Below are 12,544 nucleotides of genomic sequence, written 5' to 3'. Positions count from 1 at the left end.
ATTTTGCTCTATCTCTTATCGTTTCCGAGATATATACGTAAAGTCTTGAAAGTGCGAAAAGTTAACTTTGCCATCACAGTCGTTCAGGCGCTCATGAGTTCTTTGTATGGAAAAGTCGAAAACCGACTCGCACTTGACCAATGTTCATAGAACGTGTTGTGGTTTTTTACGCGGGTCCGCGACTGACGACGTTCGAATGTTTTGTTCGAAAATGTTTGAGGGTGGTTTCTTTGAAACGTCGCCGGTGGCGGGTGGTTCGACGGGCGAAGGTCACACGCCGCACGCGACGGTCTGTATTCGTTTTGTACAATAGCAACGGACGGCGGGTGGCGTCTTGATATGGAAAATGACTGACTTCACTAAAGATAATGATGAACTCATTGAGGTAATACTAGAGAGGACACTGCGAGCAAAACGTTTGCGCTACAAACATAAGTCCATTGGACTTATGTTTCTGCCTGCACACAAATAAAATGTAAAAATGCCTTCCTGCGCAACAAGATGCTGTTTAAGCCATACGAGAAAATCGAATAAAACTGACGTGGCACATTTCATCGGTTAGTATACACGCTATGTTAATCGATCTTTATTTAAGTAATTATTTCAATGAAGGGACGCGCTCCTCAAACGCGAAGCTATCGCTGCCATTTTGTTGAACGAAATCATAGATTAATCGATCATAATCGCACAGACTTGACATGTAGGTAATGAAGTATAGTAATTGTGATTATATTCTGTTTGTAATATATAAAAGAGAAATGTTAAATTTATTTCACGTTATACTTATGAATACTACACAGTTCTAACACGAGTTGTAATCGATATTTTCATACAATAATAACCTATGATTTTCTTCAAGGGCAATTAAAGTAGGTGATATGAAAAAAATCAATAATGTATTTTTGTTTCACTTAGTAGAACTTAAACATAGCACAATGTATGATAGTGCTAAAATTAAACTACTTACCCCCTTATTCATAAACGTTCACTAAAGTTATCAAACCGATAAAGTTCGTTTGTCCCTTTCTATCACACCAATACGCCGAAAAGGGACAAACGAACTTTATCGGCTTGATAACTTTAGTGTGCGTTTATGAATAAGGGGGTTAGTATTTTACAAAAAGTATAAAAAAGGTCTACACTAAGAGTGTCGCGTCTAGGTGGTCATTGGTCAAGTCTTAGGCTCCCCACAGACAGTCTTAAAAATTCATAATCTTAAAAAAAACTTGTATGCAATCTGACAGTTCAGATCTGTCAGTGTCTTGTCAGTGTCAGTTTGAACTGTCAGATTGCATACAAGTTTTTTTTAAGATTATGAATTTTTAAGACTGTCTGTGGGGAGCCTTACTCTATGACACGGTACCTCCCCACGCATGCGCCGCGCGCTGCCGGCCGGAGCACAGACTTTGTTTGGGGTGTAATTTCTAGTATGTTAGTACATAGTAATTCAATGGATGAATTGTACTTCTGTGAACTGTTTTCGATATACTTAATCGAATATATGATGTAAATTTTTCTTTACTACAATGAAAGTGTTTGAGTACCAAGTTAAAAATTTTACTTTCTTTTTGCCGGTTTCATACAATTGTCATGTCTTCGCCTCAAGATTTATATTATTTAACGAAGGTAGTTGCCCTGCAACTTCACGACGTATTCGCACCTAGTTCATCGGTATCGTAGAAAGAGAGAAAAGATACCGCCTCCTCTTCTACGATGCCGGTCCCGGTAAGCCTCATTCTTGTCCGTGCGCGCGCGGCGAACGCACCTGGTTAAACTTAAGCTTTAATTAAATAAATTCATTTTCGATTCGTGAATTTGCCAAAGGCAAGCATGCCTAAGAGAAAAATTAAATCGGATGAAGAACGTTGGAAGAAAAAGATTAGGAAATACGAAGCGAAGTTAAGACGGAATTCGTCACGAATTATTTACTCAAGTGATGAGGAGATTTTACGAGGTGAGTAGATGCAGTTTATTGTGACTTTTATAAGTGATCCTAATATTCCCCGATCTAACACGAGATGTTAGGCAGTGGAAAGTACAGCTCCGAGTTATTACGAGATAATAACCAGTAGCAATTTTGCAGAGTTTACACGAGATGTTAACCGTTAAATTTAAAAAATAAAACACGGGTTTTAACCTGTTTCCTTGTTTTTGTTCAAGATGAACCGTCGCCACCTCCACAAAATCTGGAAACCGAGGGGCTAGACGAACGATTGGGTGTATCAGCCGGGTTCTCGGAGGAACCTCCCGGGCCAGAACAAGTACCTGGGCCCTCGTCAACGTCGCTTCCGGTGGAACCAGTACCAGGACCCTCGTCCGCGTCGCTTCCGGTGCAACTAGCGCCAGGACCCTCATCGGCGACGGAGCCTGCTGTACTCGCCGAGCCCGCCATTGCACCAGAACAGCTTGAAGTCGAAGCAATTGACCCGGAGCTACTTCAAATTTTAGGTGATTTTGTTCCTGAGGCGACGGAATGGGGCGAGGAAATTAACGACAATTTGTCAAAAATATTGACGCCTATCTTAAGAGATGGGCTCAAAAAAGAGATTAAGGAGGAAATTTTGAAAAATAATTTACTACCAGTGAATTGCCCATTTACTAAGTCACCTATTCTGAACGCCGAAATAGCCGCAGTTCTATTGGAAAATGCTAGAAACAGAGATTCCCGGATATCTAAAAAACAAAACCAGTTAGGCTGTGTTTTATCGATACTCGGAAAAATCACTACGGGTATGTTAAAAAAAATCTCTGGGTACACAGGATGCGATCAAGTTACTTAGTAATGCGTCGAAGTTAGTAGCAGATTCTCACTTTTCTGAAACTGAGACCAGGCGGTCTTTAATAACTCCAATGCTGGAAAAAAGTTTTATTGACCCCATTAAGGACCGTAAGCGAGATTCATATCTGTTTGGCGATGAACTCGGCGAATTTATCAAAAACTCGTCCGGAATTAAAAAAGCTGGCCAGTTAATTCAGGCCCCTTCGACTTCCACTTTAAATTGGAGGGGCCCACCGCCCCGTTATTTTCAGCGCAATACAAGAGCGCCGCTGAACCGCAATGGTGGTCCGCTAGCCCCCCCTCCCCCGCAGACATCGGCGCGCCGCCGGTAACCGGCCCCGCTGCGTCGCTGATCCTCGGCGCAGGCGCCGACGCGCACGCGCACAGCGCGTTATCCCCACTACACGATGCTAGCCGAGCGTCGCGCCGACGCTAGACATCGAGAAGCGTATGTAAGACTGCAGGTACCGGAATTAATGTTAAAGGTTATTTATACTTTCATCCTTATCTCAGAATACTAAATAGCAATATTCTTCTAGGCTTTCGTTGGTGGCATTATTGTAGTGGGGACGTTTATCGACAAAAAGAGGCCAAACCTTTTTATTCTTGACCAAAGCATGAAACTTGGCACAGTTGTTCCTTATATCAAAATAAGCCGATTAAGATCGGGAGCCTTCGGGAGCCTCCCCCCTGGGGCTCGGGAGGGGGGGTCAAAGTACCGCTTCACCCGGCTTGCTTTGAAAAATTCTAACATACCCCGTTTAGTTCATAGGTCATGTTTGGTATCGTCTTCGAGTAAATAAATAACGTAGAATTCATTTTTGGTACTAAAATTATAATTTAATGGTAAATAAAATAAAAAAAATGAAAAGTTTGAAATTTTCATCTATGATTTACAAATTCAAGTCATCATAAATGTCCTACTGTTTGCTTTTTCTACAAATAAAAAATATGATATGAAAGCCTATTTAATATAGATTATGAATAATATAACTTTTACCCACCTTTACTAACGTTAAGTTTTAGAAAAAAAACCTTTAAGCCGCGCGGCGTCGGGACGCCGCGAGCGTAATTTTAAAATGCCTTTATTTTAAAAAACTCTATTAGAACCCGTCTAGCTATTAGGTCATGTTTAGTATCGTTTTCGAGTAAATAAATAACGTAGAATTTAGTTTTGGTACTAAAATAAACATTTAATGTTAAATGAAATTAAAAAAAAAAAAAAATTCTGTGAGTTGCAAATTCAAGTCACCATAAATGTCAAACGGTTTGTTTTTTCTATAAATATAAAAATATGATATTAAAGCCTATTCACAAAGGATATTACGCGTTCACCTACGCGAGCTTAGACTGTGTGCGGGGAACGCGCCTCTTTCATATATTTGATCGCCAGTGTCAGAGGTGTGTTAATGCATAAATAGAAAAAGATTTATTATTATTGACTCCGGTGTCGACAACGGCAACACTCGGGTCGGACCACACGATCTAAAGACCGACTGTACCTGTTATTTATTCATTGTAGTGAATCCTGTAAGAAATTTATATAATAGTATTTTATTCAATCGTGATATAATACAAAACTTTTATTTCAGTCGAGTACCACGTGTAGTACGGTACGAGAGTGAAAAGCTTAATTATATCACTATTGTATACAATACTTTTTCTACGAGTCATCATCTTCATCATCAATGGACGGAAATATCACCATTCATGCAAGTTAAAATTAATGTCAATAGAGTCGTTCACCGTTGTATCAACATCGAATTACCTAGCAACCAATTGTTTGTAATAACCGTCTCTGATTGGCCGATAACGCGACAGATAAAAAAAATGTGTTTCAGATGCAGGAAAATTTGCCAGATATCGCAAATTAGTATAGAAATTGTATGAAGTTCTATTTTTGAAATTATTATAGTTAACTAAAGTCAATTATAATGAGCTTATTATAATTGAGTCGGAACTGCCATAGAGTATCCAACACTGAAAAGTTAGCACTTATAGTTTATTCTGTGGTGTCCTAATTGACAGATTACTCATACTCATACTCATACTATACATTCCCTTCACAGAGACATAGCTGGGTACATATGGAACTGCATAAAGAAGGCTCTACCCTCTTTATGCAGTTGCATCGGTGTTTGCAACCTGATTTACATTTACATCTTGTAACTTCTAAGCATATACTGGCCACTTCAGTGTTGCCTAACTGGGATGGAAGGAAGAAGGAGACGAATGGGTACCACACTACCCATTCGTCTCCTTCTTCCTTCCATCCCCAAGAAGACGGACTTGGCAAATTTTGGTGTGGCACCAACGCCTGACTCCAAACAAGAACGCCCTGAGTCCCATTTCTCAAAACTGAAAGTTACAAGCGGAAGTCTCTTTGCAACTTGTCATATTAGACATTGACAACCAGTTGAAAATTGTAACTTGTAGCTTCGAGAAATGGGCCCCTGGTACACTGTGCGCAGTATATGCTGATGCAAGGCAGCCTCTGAAGGAGGTATGTTCTCCAATTGTCGATCTTTTCTGCTACCTAAAGAGGTAGGTACTTCGACCACTCATTCACCGTTACGCAACGACTTGGTCTGAAACAATATGTGCATTATCATTTTAGAGTCTACAACTATCAAATTACAACTTTTTGGTGGATCACGTAACCTTCAGTATTACCCACTTACGTTACGTATCATACAAAATTATTACAAACTTTAGTAGAATCTGATTTGCCTCTGATATCCCTTTGCCTCCATCTTATAATAGTTTGACACCTTGGGTGGCCTGGCTAAGCTTCAAAGCCAAAAGAAAACGTTTCTAGATTAGACATAGTATGGGATAGGTACGATAAACGCAGCTTGAAACGATCAACAAGGGAGAAACATGGCCACCCAAGGCTTCAAACTATTACGAGATGGAGCAATATCATAGATAGGCTAATCAGATTCTACTAAAGTTTGTAATTATTTTGTATGATAGGTAAGTGTGTAATAGTGAAGGTGATCCACCAAAATGTTGTAATTTGATAGTTGCAGAATCTGTTTAAATAAAATGACAATGCACATATTGTTTCAGATCAAGGGTCCTTACGCAGCAGTGAATGAGTGCCGGAAGAACCTCTTTAATAGAAAAGATCGACACTTGGAGAACATACCTCCTTCCGAGGCTGCCTTACTTCATCATATACTGCCATTTGTCTAAGACTGGGGCTAAAGACATGCCAACCACACCCTTGCTGCCGACGCATTAGGACACCACGGACTCCACTGCCAGTCTAGTGCTGGCCGAATTTTGTGACACGCTGCACTTAACGATTTAATCCGCAAGGCTCTCGGCACAGCGAACATACCGACAACCCTCGAACCTGTCGGCTTGTCAGCAGCAGACGGAAAGCGGCCTGATGGCTGCTCGCTTTTGCCTTGGTTTCTGGGACGACCCTTGGCGTGGGGCGTGACCTGTGTGGATACCTTGGCTCCGTCCAACGTCTAACGTTCGGCCCAGAAACCAGGGACTGCTGCTGCAAAACGCCCAGTTTAAACGCGCAAATATGCATTTTTAAAAAACAACTACATATTTGCGGCAATTGCATTTGAAACATTTGGACCATGGTCATCAGACACCAAGCAGTTCGTGAAGGAAGTTTCCACCAAACTTGTCTGGGTGTTTGGTGACATACGCATAGGCTTTTACATCATATTTTTTATTTAAAGAAAAAGCAGACAGTTGACATTTTTGTTGACTTGAATTTGCAAATCATAGATGAATATTTTTTATTTATTTATTTACCATTAAATTATAATTGTAGTACCAAAAATAAATTCTTTGTTATTAATTTACTCGAAAACTATATCAAACATGACCTAATAGCTAAACCAGGTCTAATAAAGTTTTTAAAATAGAGGTATTTTAAAATTACGCTCGCGGCGTCCCGACGCCGCGCGTCTTAAAGTAATTTTTTTGTGGAACTTAACCTTTGTGAAGGTGGATAAAAGTTATATTTTTTATAATCTATATTAAATAGGCTTTCATATCATATTTTTTATTTATAGAAAAAGCAAACAGTTTGTCATTTATGATGACTTGAATTTGTAAATCATGGATGAAAATTTGAAATTTTTTAATTTTACTTACCATTAAATTATAATTTTAGTACCAAAAATGAATTCTACGTTATTGATTTACTCGAAAACGATATCAAACATGACCTAATAGCTAAACGGGGTCTAATAGAGTTTCTAAAATAAAGGCATTTTAAAATTCTTCGTCTTAAAGTATTTTTTTTTGTGGAACTTAACGTTAGTAAAGGTGGATAAAAGTTATATTTTTTATAATCTATATTAAATAGGCTATCATGTCATATTTTTTATTTATAGAAAAAGCAAACAGTTTGTCATTTATGATGACCTGAATTTGTAAATCATGGATGAAAATTTCAAATTTTTTATTTATTTTTATTTTATTTACCATTAAATTATAATTTTAGTACTAAAAACGAATTCTACGTTATTGATTTACTCGAAAACGATACCAAACATGACCTATTAACTAAACGGGGTAAGTTAGAATTTTTCAAACCAAGCCGGGTGAAGCGGTACTTTGACCCCCCTCCCGGGCCCCAGGGGGGAGGCTCCCGAAGGCTCCCGATCTTAATCGGCTTATTTTGATATAAGGAACAACTGTGCCAAGTTTCATGCTTTGGTCAAAAAATTTAAGGTTTTGCAATAAACTCCCCAGCTATTGTATTATAAAAGGCATTGACGCACTGGATATAAAAAATTACAATGTTTTAGATTTTCTAACAGTGCGTTTAGGGAAAGGAGCTTCTTATGGTATTCTCAATAATCATCCTTCGGCTTTGTCACTTATTTATCAAAATAATTTGACTGAAGACGATCACTTAAAAAGGGTTTTAAGGGAGTTTTTAAATTAAAACCAACTTTCCTTAAGTACTTGGGATCCCTTTAAAGTATTAAATCACCTTAGTTATTATACCCTAATGAGATTTTAGGTCTAGTTAGATGTTATTCATAAGAAAACAATCTGTATTAGAATTACCTTTATTCAATCAACGACCAAGTATATGTCTAGGAAAGGTAATAAATAACAGACTACTTACTTATTTAAAGCTAACTTATTCAATAAGACTAATTAATGAAAATACTAAATGGATTTTAACAACCCTTATCATGGAGTCATTCTCAAACTGTAGCACGTTGGATTAAGCAAACGCTGTCGGCTAGTGGTATCGACACCAACGTGCACATAGCACGAGGCACGCATCTACTTCAGCTACCGAGAGAGCTGGCGTTAATGTCGATACCATTAGGAAGACAGCGGGACGTCAATCTTTGGTCTTTGTGATTTTTAATAAACTTCCTATTGCAAATTCTAGTGCTTGTTTTGCTTTAGCATTATTTGATTGATCAAATATTTTCTAAATATTAATTTCTAAATAATGCGATATTACCTACTGTTTCTACAGTAGATATATTATGATTTCTCAAATATACAATTCTTGATTTGAATATTGGTTTTTTTATTTATATTTCAACATTGTTCAGCTCTGAACATCTACCTTCGTTAAATAATATAAATCTTGAGGCGAAGACATGACAATTAGATGATCAAACGAACTTACCTGAAGTGAAGTTCGATCTTAATTGTCATGTCTTCGCTGAAAGATTTAGGTTCCCTCCCACCCTATTTGAGCCCCGTGATTACAATGTTGAAATATGTAGGCTCTGAAAAGAATGAGGCTTACCGGGACCGGCATCGTAGAAGAGGAGGCGGTATCTTTTCTCTCTTTCTACGATACCGATGAACTAGGTGCGAATACGTCGTGAAGTTGCAGGGCAACTACCTTCGTTAAATAATATAAATCTTTCAGCGAAGACATGACAATTAAGATCGAACTTCACTTCAGGTAAGTTCGTTTGATCATCTAAAAATATCGTTTGACTGTCTCTTTTTTTGGGTAATATCAATATTTATATGGAAACGGATTAAGTCGCGTATAATCTTCTTCCTCTAAGAATTCAATGTACCTTTTTACATTCATTTTGATCAGAGCACAACACAACAGTTCAAAAATCAGTCTACCAGAGCTTCTGAGTTCCGTCGCCGACGACGGGTGACCAAGGGTCAGAAAACCCACGCACCCGCGACCGACAGCGTGTGGCACAGCGGCACATGCGGCTCACATCCAAACATTCCAAACGCCGCCGGGCGCGTGTGACGGGCCAGAGAAACCAGGGCCTTAGGGCTAGGTGATTATCGCCGCGCCGCAGAGGACGCGCTGAGGGGGGGGCGGTGCCTACAGCACTTGTAGTTGTATGCATACCTAGCTCACGCACACAGACGCGTCCGCTGGCGCCGCCAGGGGCGGCTCACTCCGCTATCCTATCGCCGCGCTACAAGTATATCCTGGCGGCCGCGAGCTGTGGCCGCGAGTTCGCGGCCTACTCAGGGGTGGCGCACATTCTCACGGAATGCACGTTCGCACTTTCTATTGTTACTTTACGTCGCGAGGTTTTTTAAGCGATGTCCGCGGGTGGAATGGCTAATAATACTTAATTAAATAGACATATTGAATAAAATAAATACCAAAAGATATTCTTATACAGATCTACTACTGATTAAGTCCCACGGAAAAGTTCAATAAGGCTTGTGATGTTGGAACCTCGAACAAAAATATATAAATACAGCGTATATACCTAGAAAGTACTCAAGACTTGAATATAATAATATAACATTTAATGTGAGTATTAATTCGTTTGGATCCATTGGTAACCCTATCACCGGACGCCGCGCACGTGCGGCTCGTTTCTTTGTAAGAATGTTGTAGGTATTTAAAAAGGCGGCATTTCGGAAACATCAAAGCAGTGCGCCTTCTTTACTTGTGCTATTATATATTCTGTGGCGCCGCGCCGGTGTCCACGTGCGCTCTCTGCAGTGTGCGCTGCCGCTGCCACGAAACGTTTACCTACTCCGTGTAATACTGATAAAAGAAAGTATTGACATGAATTCACACGTTTCGGAAATGACTGTAGGTATTTTAAATATTTTAGCACAATACGTTTTTTGCCTCTTATTGCCTATTATACAATAATCTGGGCAACCGAGCTTCGCTCGGTTCTGTTTCGTATCCTTGACATGTGTCGCCATCTAGTTCAAAAATGAATAGTACCTACATCGAGCGAAAGAATTCTCAGCCTTAACAACACAACTACTCCACACGAGATGGCGCGCATTTCGCCACAAAAACTCAAATAGTGTATTTTCTATTCGTTTTAGCCTTGACCTGTGTCGCCATCTAGTGTTTGCAATAAATAGTACTTACATCGACCGAAATAATTCTGTCTTAACAGTATAACTACTGCACACGAGATGGCGCGCGAAGAAAACGCATGAAAACTCGAAAATTCGCGTTTTCCGAGACCTAAGGATAAGTTAGACCGATTTTTCACCCCCAAAAACCCCCACATAACAAATTTCTGCGAAATCGTTAGAGCGGTTTCCGAGATCGTCAGTGTAAATAAATATATATATAAATAAATAAATAAATAAATATACAAGAATTGCTCGTTTAAAAGTATAAGATAAATAAATATATATATAAATAAATAAATAAATAAATAAATAAATATACAAGAATTGCTCGTTTAAAAGTATAAGATAAGATAGGTATACATACCTACTATGGCAACTCTATCACAGCGCAGAATATGCAGAAGCCACATGGTGGTCTGCGACAGAAACTCAATAGACATTTTCAGAGTTTTTAAAATAAGTACCTAAGTAGGTACGTGAAGTAACATGGTAAATTAAAAAAATATCATTAGATACTTATTGCGAAGGTGTAAACAATTTCCTTCGTTTTGCCACATATCAATAATTACCTATCTATATTAAATTCATTAATCCGTATACAACTATACATTACATTTTTACAGTACGGTAATACTCACCCCGTTATTCATAAACGTACACTAAGTTATCAAGCCGATAAAGTTCGGTTGTCCCTTTCCGACGTATTGGTGTGATAGAAAGGGATAAACGAACTTTATCGGCTGGATAACTTTAGTGTACGTTTATGAATAAAGGTGTTAAAATTTATAGCTACGAAATTTTACATAAAACACCTACTTTAAAATAAAATAAAAAATGTTGAATTTGGTTAACATTATAAAAGACCTCACGCAAGCTGTGCTAATTAGTTCGCGAATTCGTCGAGAGGTGGCGCTAAACACAATTATGCTCATTAGAGAACCTATACTTCTAGCCTAGCCCAGTCTTTAGACTTATGTGAGTAACGTAAAAGTACCTAATAGTTTTGTAGGTACGGAACCCTCGGTGGGCGAGTCCGACTCGCACTTGGCCGGTTTTTTTATTTCTGGAAATTTTTGTACTTCTACTCAATCATGAGCTCTATCGATTCTAATAGGAGACAAAAAATGTCCCAAAATTTATATACATTTTTTGCCTTCCTCTGAGTTACGATGAAACCATTGTATGAGAAATTGTAACTCAGTAGAAATAAAAATGTGGGACATTTTTTTCTCATGCGGAATCGAAAGAGCTTATGATTCTGAGCAGAAAAAGTACAAAAAATCCCGCATTTTTGAAAAAAAAACTAAAACAGACAAGAAATAGTCATTTGTTTTATAAGGGGGCAAAGTAGTTGTTAAGGGTAAAAACAAACTTTGCCACAGAGTGAAACACAAAATTTTTCACCACACCAACACGAACAAAATACTGACTAAAACATCAAACTAAATCAAATCCATCGATTTATTCAATATTTATGATTCAAAATCATCATTTATAGATAAATTCTATCAGCTAGCTTAAGGCATCAAGTTAAAATTTGTATGAAATTGCTTTGCACTCTTGTGGATAAAATGCAATTTTGCTATGTGTTTTCGAATAGCAAAGTAAGCCTTTACCAGTTGGTGTAGTGAAAATAAAAATCTGCCCACTAACTTGTCGTTAATATGACTTACAAAAAATATGAGTTACAAATAAACCAATTATATTTATATGAAAATTTGATAAATAAAACAAACTTAAACAGATCAACAATATAATGTAATAATATTCGATATTCATAAATAGTCAAAAAATATACCCATCTTTATAAACATAAAGAATTATACAACCTACTAATAATATAATTATTGGATCGAGTCATGTCAGTTTCTACATTAGCATAATTTACCTTACATACTCGTATATCATTTTGATAGGTACTAACATTCTCTGTTTGCAATAAAAGAACAAATAAGTCAATTTGTAAGGATATGGCATAGAAACTGGATGTTAACTCGTAACAGTCGAATACAGCCCTCTTACCTACAAAACTACCGGCGACCGGTCTGGCTCAGTCGGTAGTGACCCTGCTTGCTGAGCCGCGGTCCTGGGTTCGAATCCCGGTAAGGGCATTTATTTGTGTGATGAGCACAGATATTTGTTCCCGAGTCATGGATGTTTTCTATGTATATAAGTATGTATTTATCTATTTAAGTATGTATATCGTCGCTTAGCACCCATAGTACAAGCTTTGCTTAGTTTGGGGCTAAGTTGATCTGTGTAAGGTGTCCCCCAATATTAAAAAAAAAAAAAAAAGGTACACTACATACGTAACAATTTCAAAATTCCATCCATATTATTGAATACTTTTTTTAGGAATTACTGCACACGCTTTGAAAAGTTACATCGTCCGTTCAGCTTTTTTTACCTACCTATTTTTACAGTTGCCATTTTACTGAA

At 38.1% G+C, this 12,544-nt stretch overlaps 1 protein-coding gene across 1 annotated transcript; it reads left to right on the top strand.

Annotated features, from left to right (window-relative positions):
- Positions 1 to 1,597: 1,597 nt before the first annotated feature.
- Positions 1,598 to 3,215, top strand: LOC125238779. The gene is made up of 3 exons (XM_048146218.1): positions 1,598 to 1,954; positions 2,161 to 2,730; positions 3,031 to 3,215. The coding sequence occupies exons 1-3, from the start codon at positions 1,831 to 1,833 to the stop codon at positions 3,213 to 3,215; spliced, it is 879 nt and encodes a 292-aa protein (XP_048002175.1). The 5' UTR covers positions 1,598 to 1,830.
- The last annotated feature ends 9,329 nt before the right edge of the window (positions 3,216 to 12,544 follow it).

The sequence above is a fragment of the Leguminivora glycinivorella genome, chromosome 2 (genome assembly GCF_023078275.1).
Source record: "Leguminivora glycinivorella isolate SPB_JAAS2020 chromosome 2, LegGlyc_1.1, whole genome shotgun sequence".
NCBI classification, from domain to species: Eukaryota; Metazoa; Arthropoda; class Insecta; order Lepidoptera; family Tortricidae; genus Leguminivora; species Leguminivora glycinivorella.
This window is presented reverse-complemented; position numbering and strand designations above follow the sequence as displayed.

Coding starts and splice junctions, on each gene's coding strand:
- LOC125238779 (XM_048146218.1), top strand. CDS start 1,831: ATGCCTAAGAGAAAAATTAAATCGGATGAAGAACGTTGGAAGAAAAAG. Junction 1,955..2,160: donor TGATGAGGAGATTTTACGAG/GTGAGTAGATGC, acceptor TTTTTGTTCAAG/ATGAACCGTCGCCACCTCCA. Junction 2,731..3,030: donor ACTCGGAAAAATCACTACGG/GTATGTTAAAAA, acceptor CGTTATTTTCAG/CGCAATACAAGAGCGCCGCT.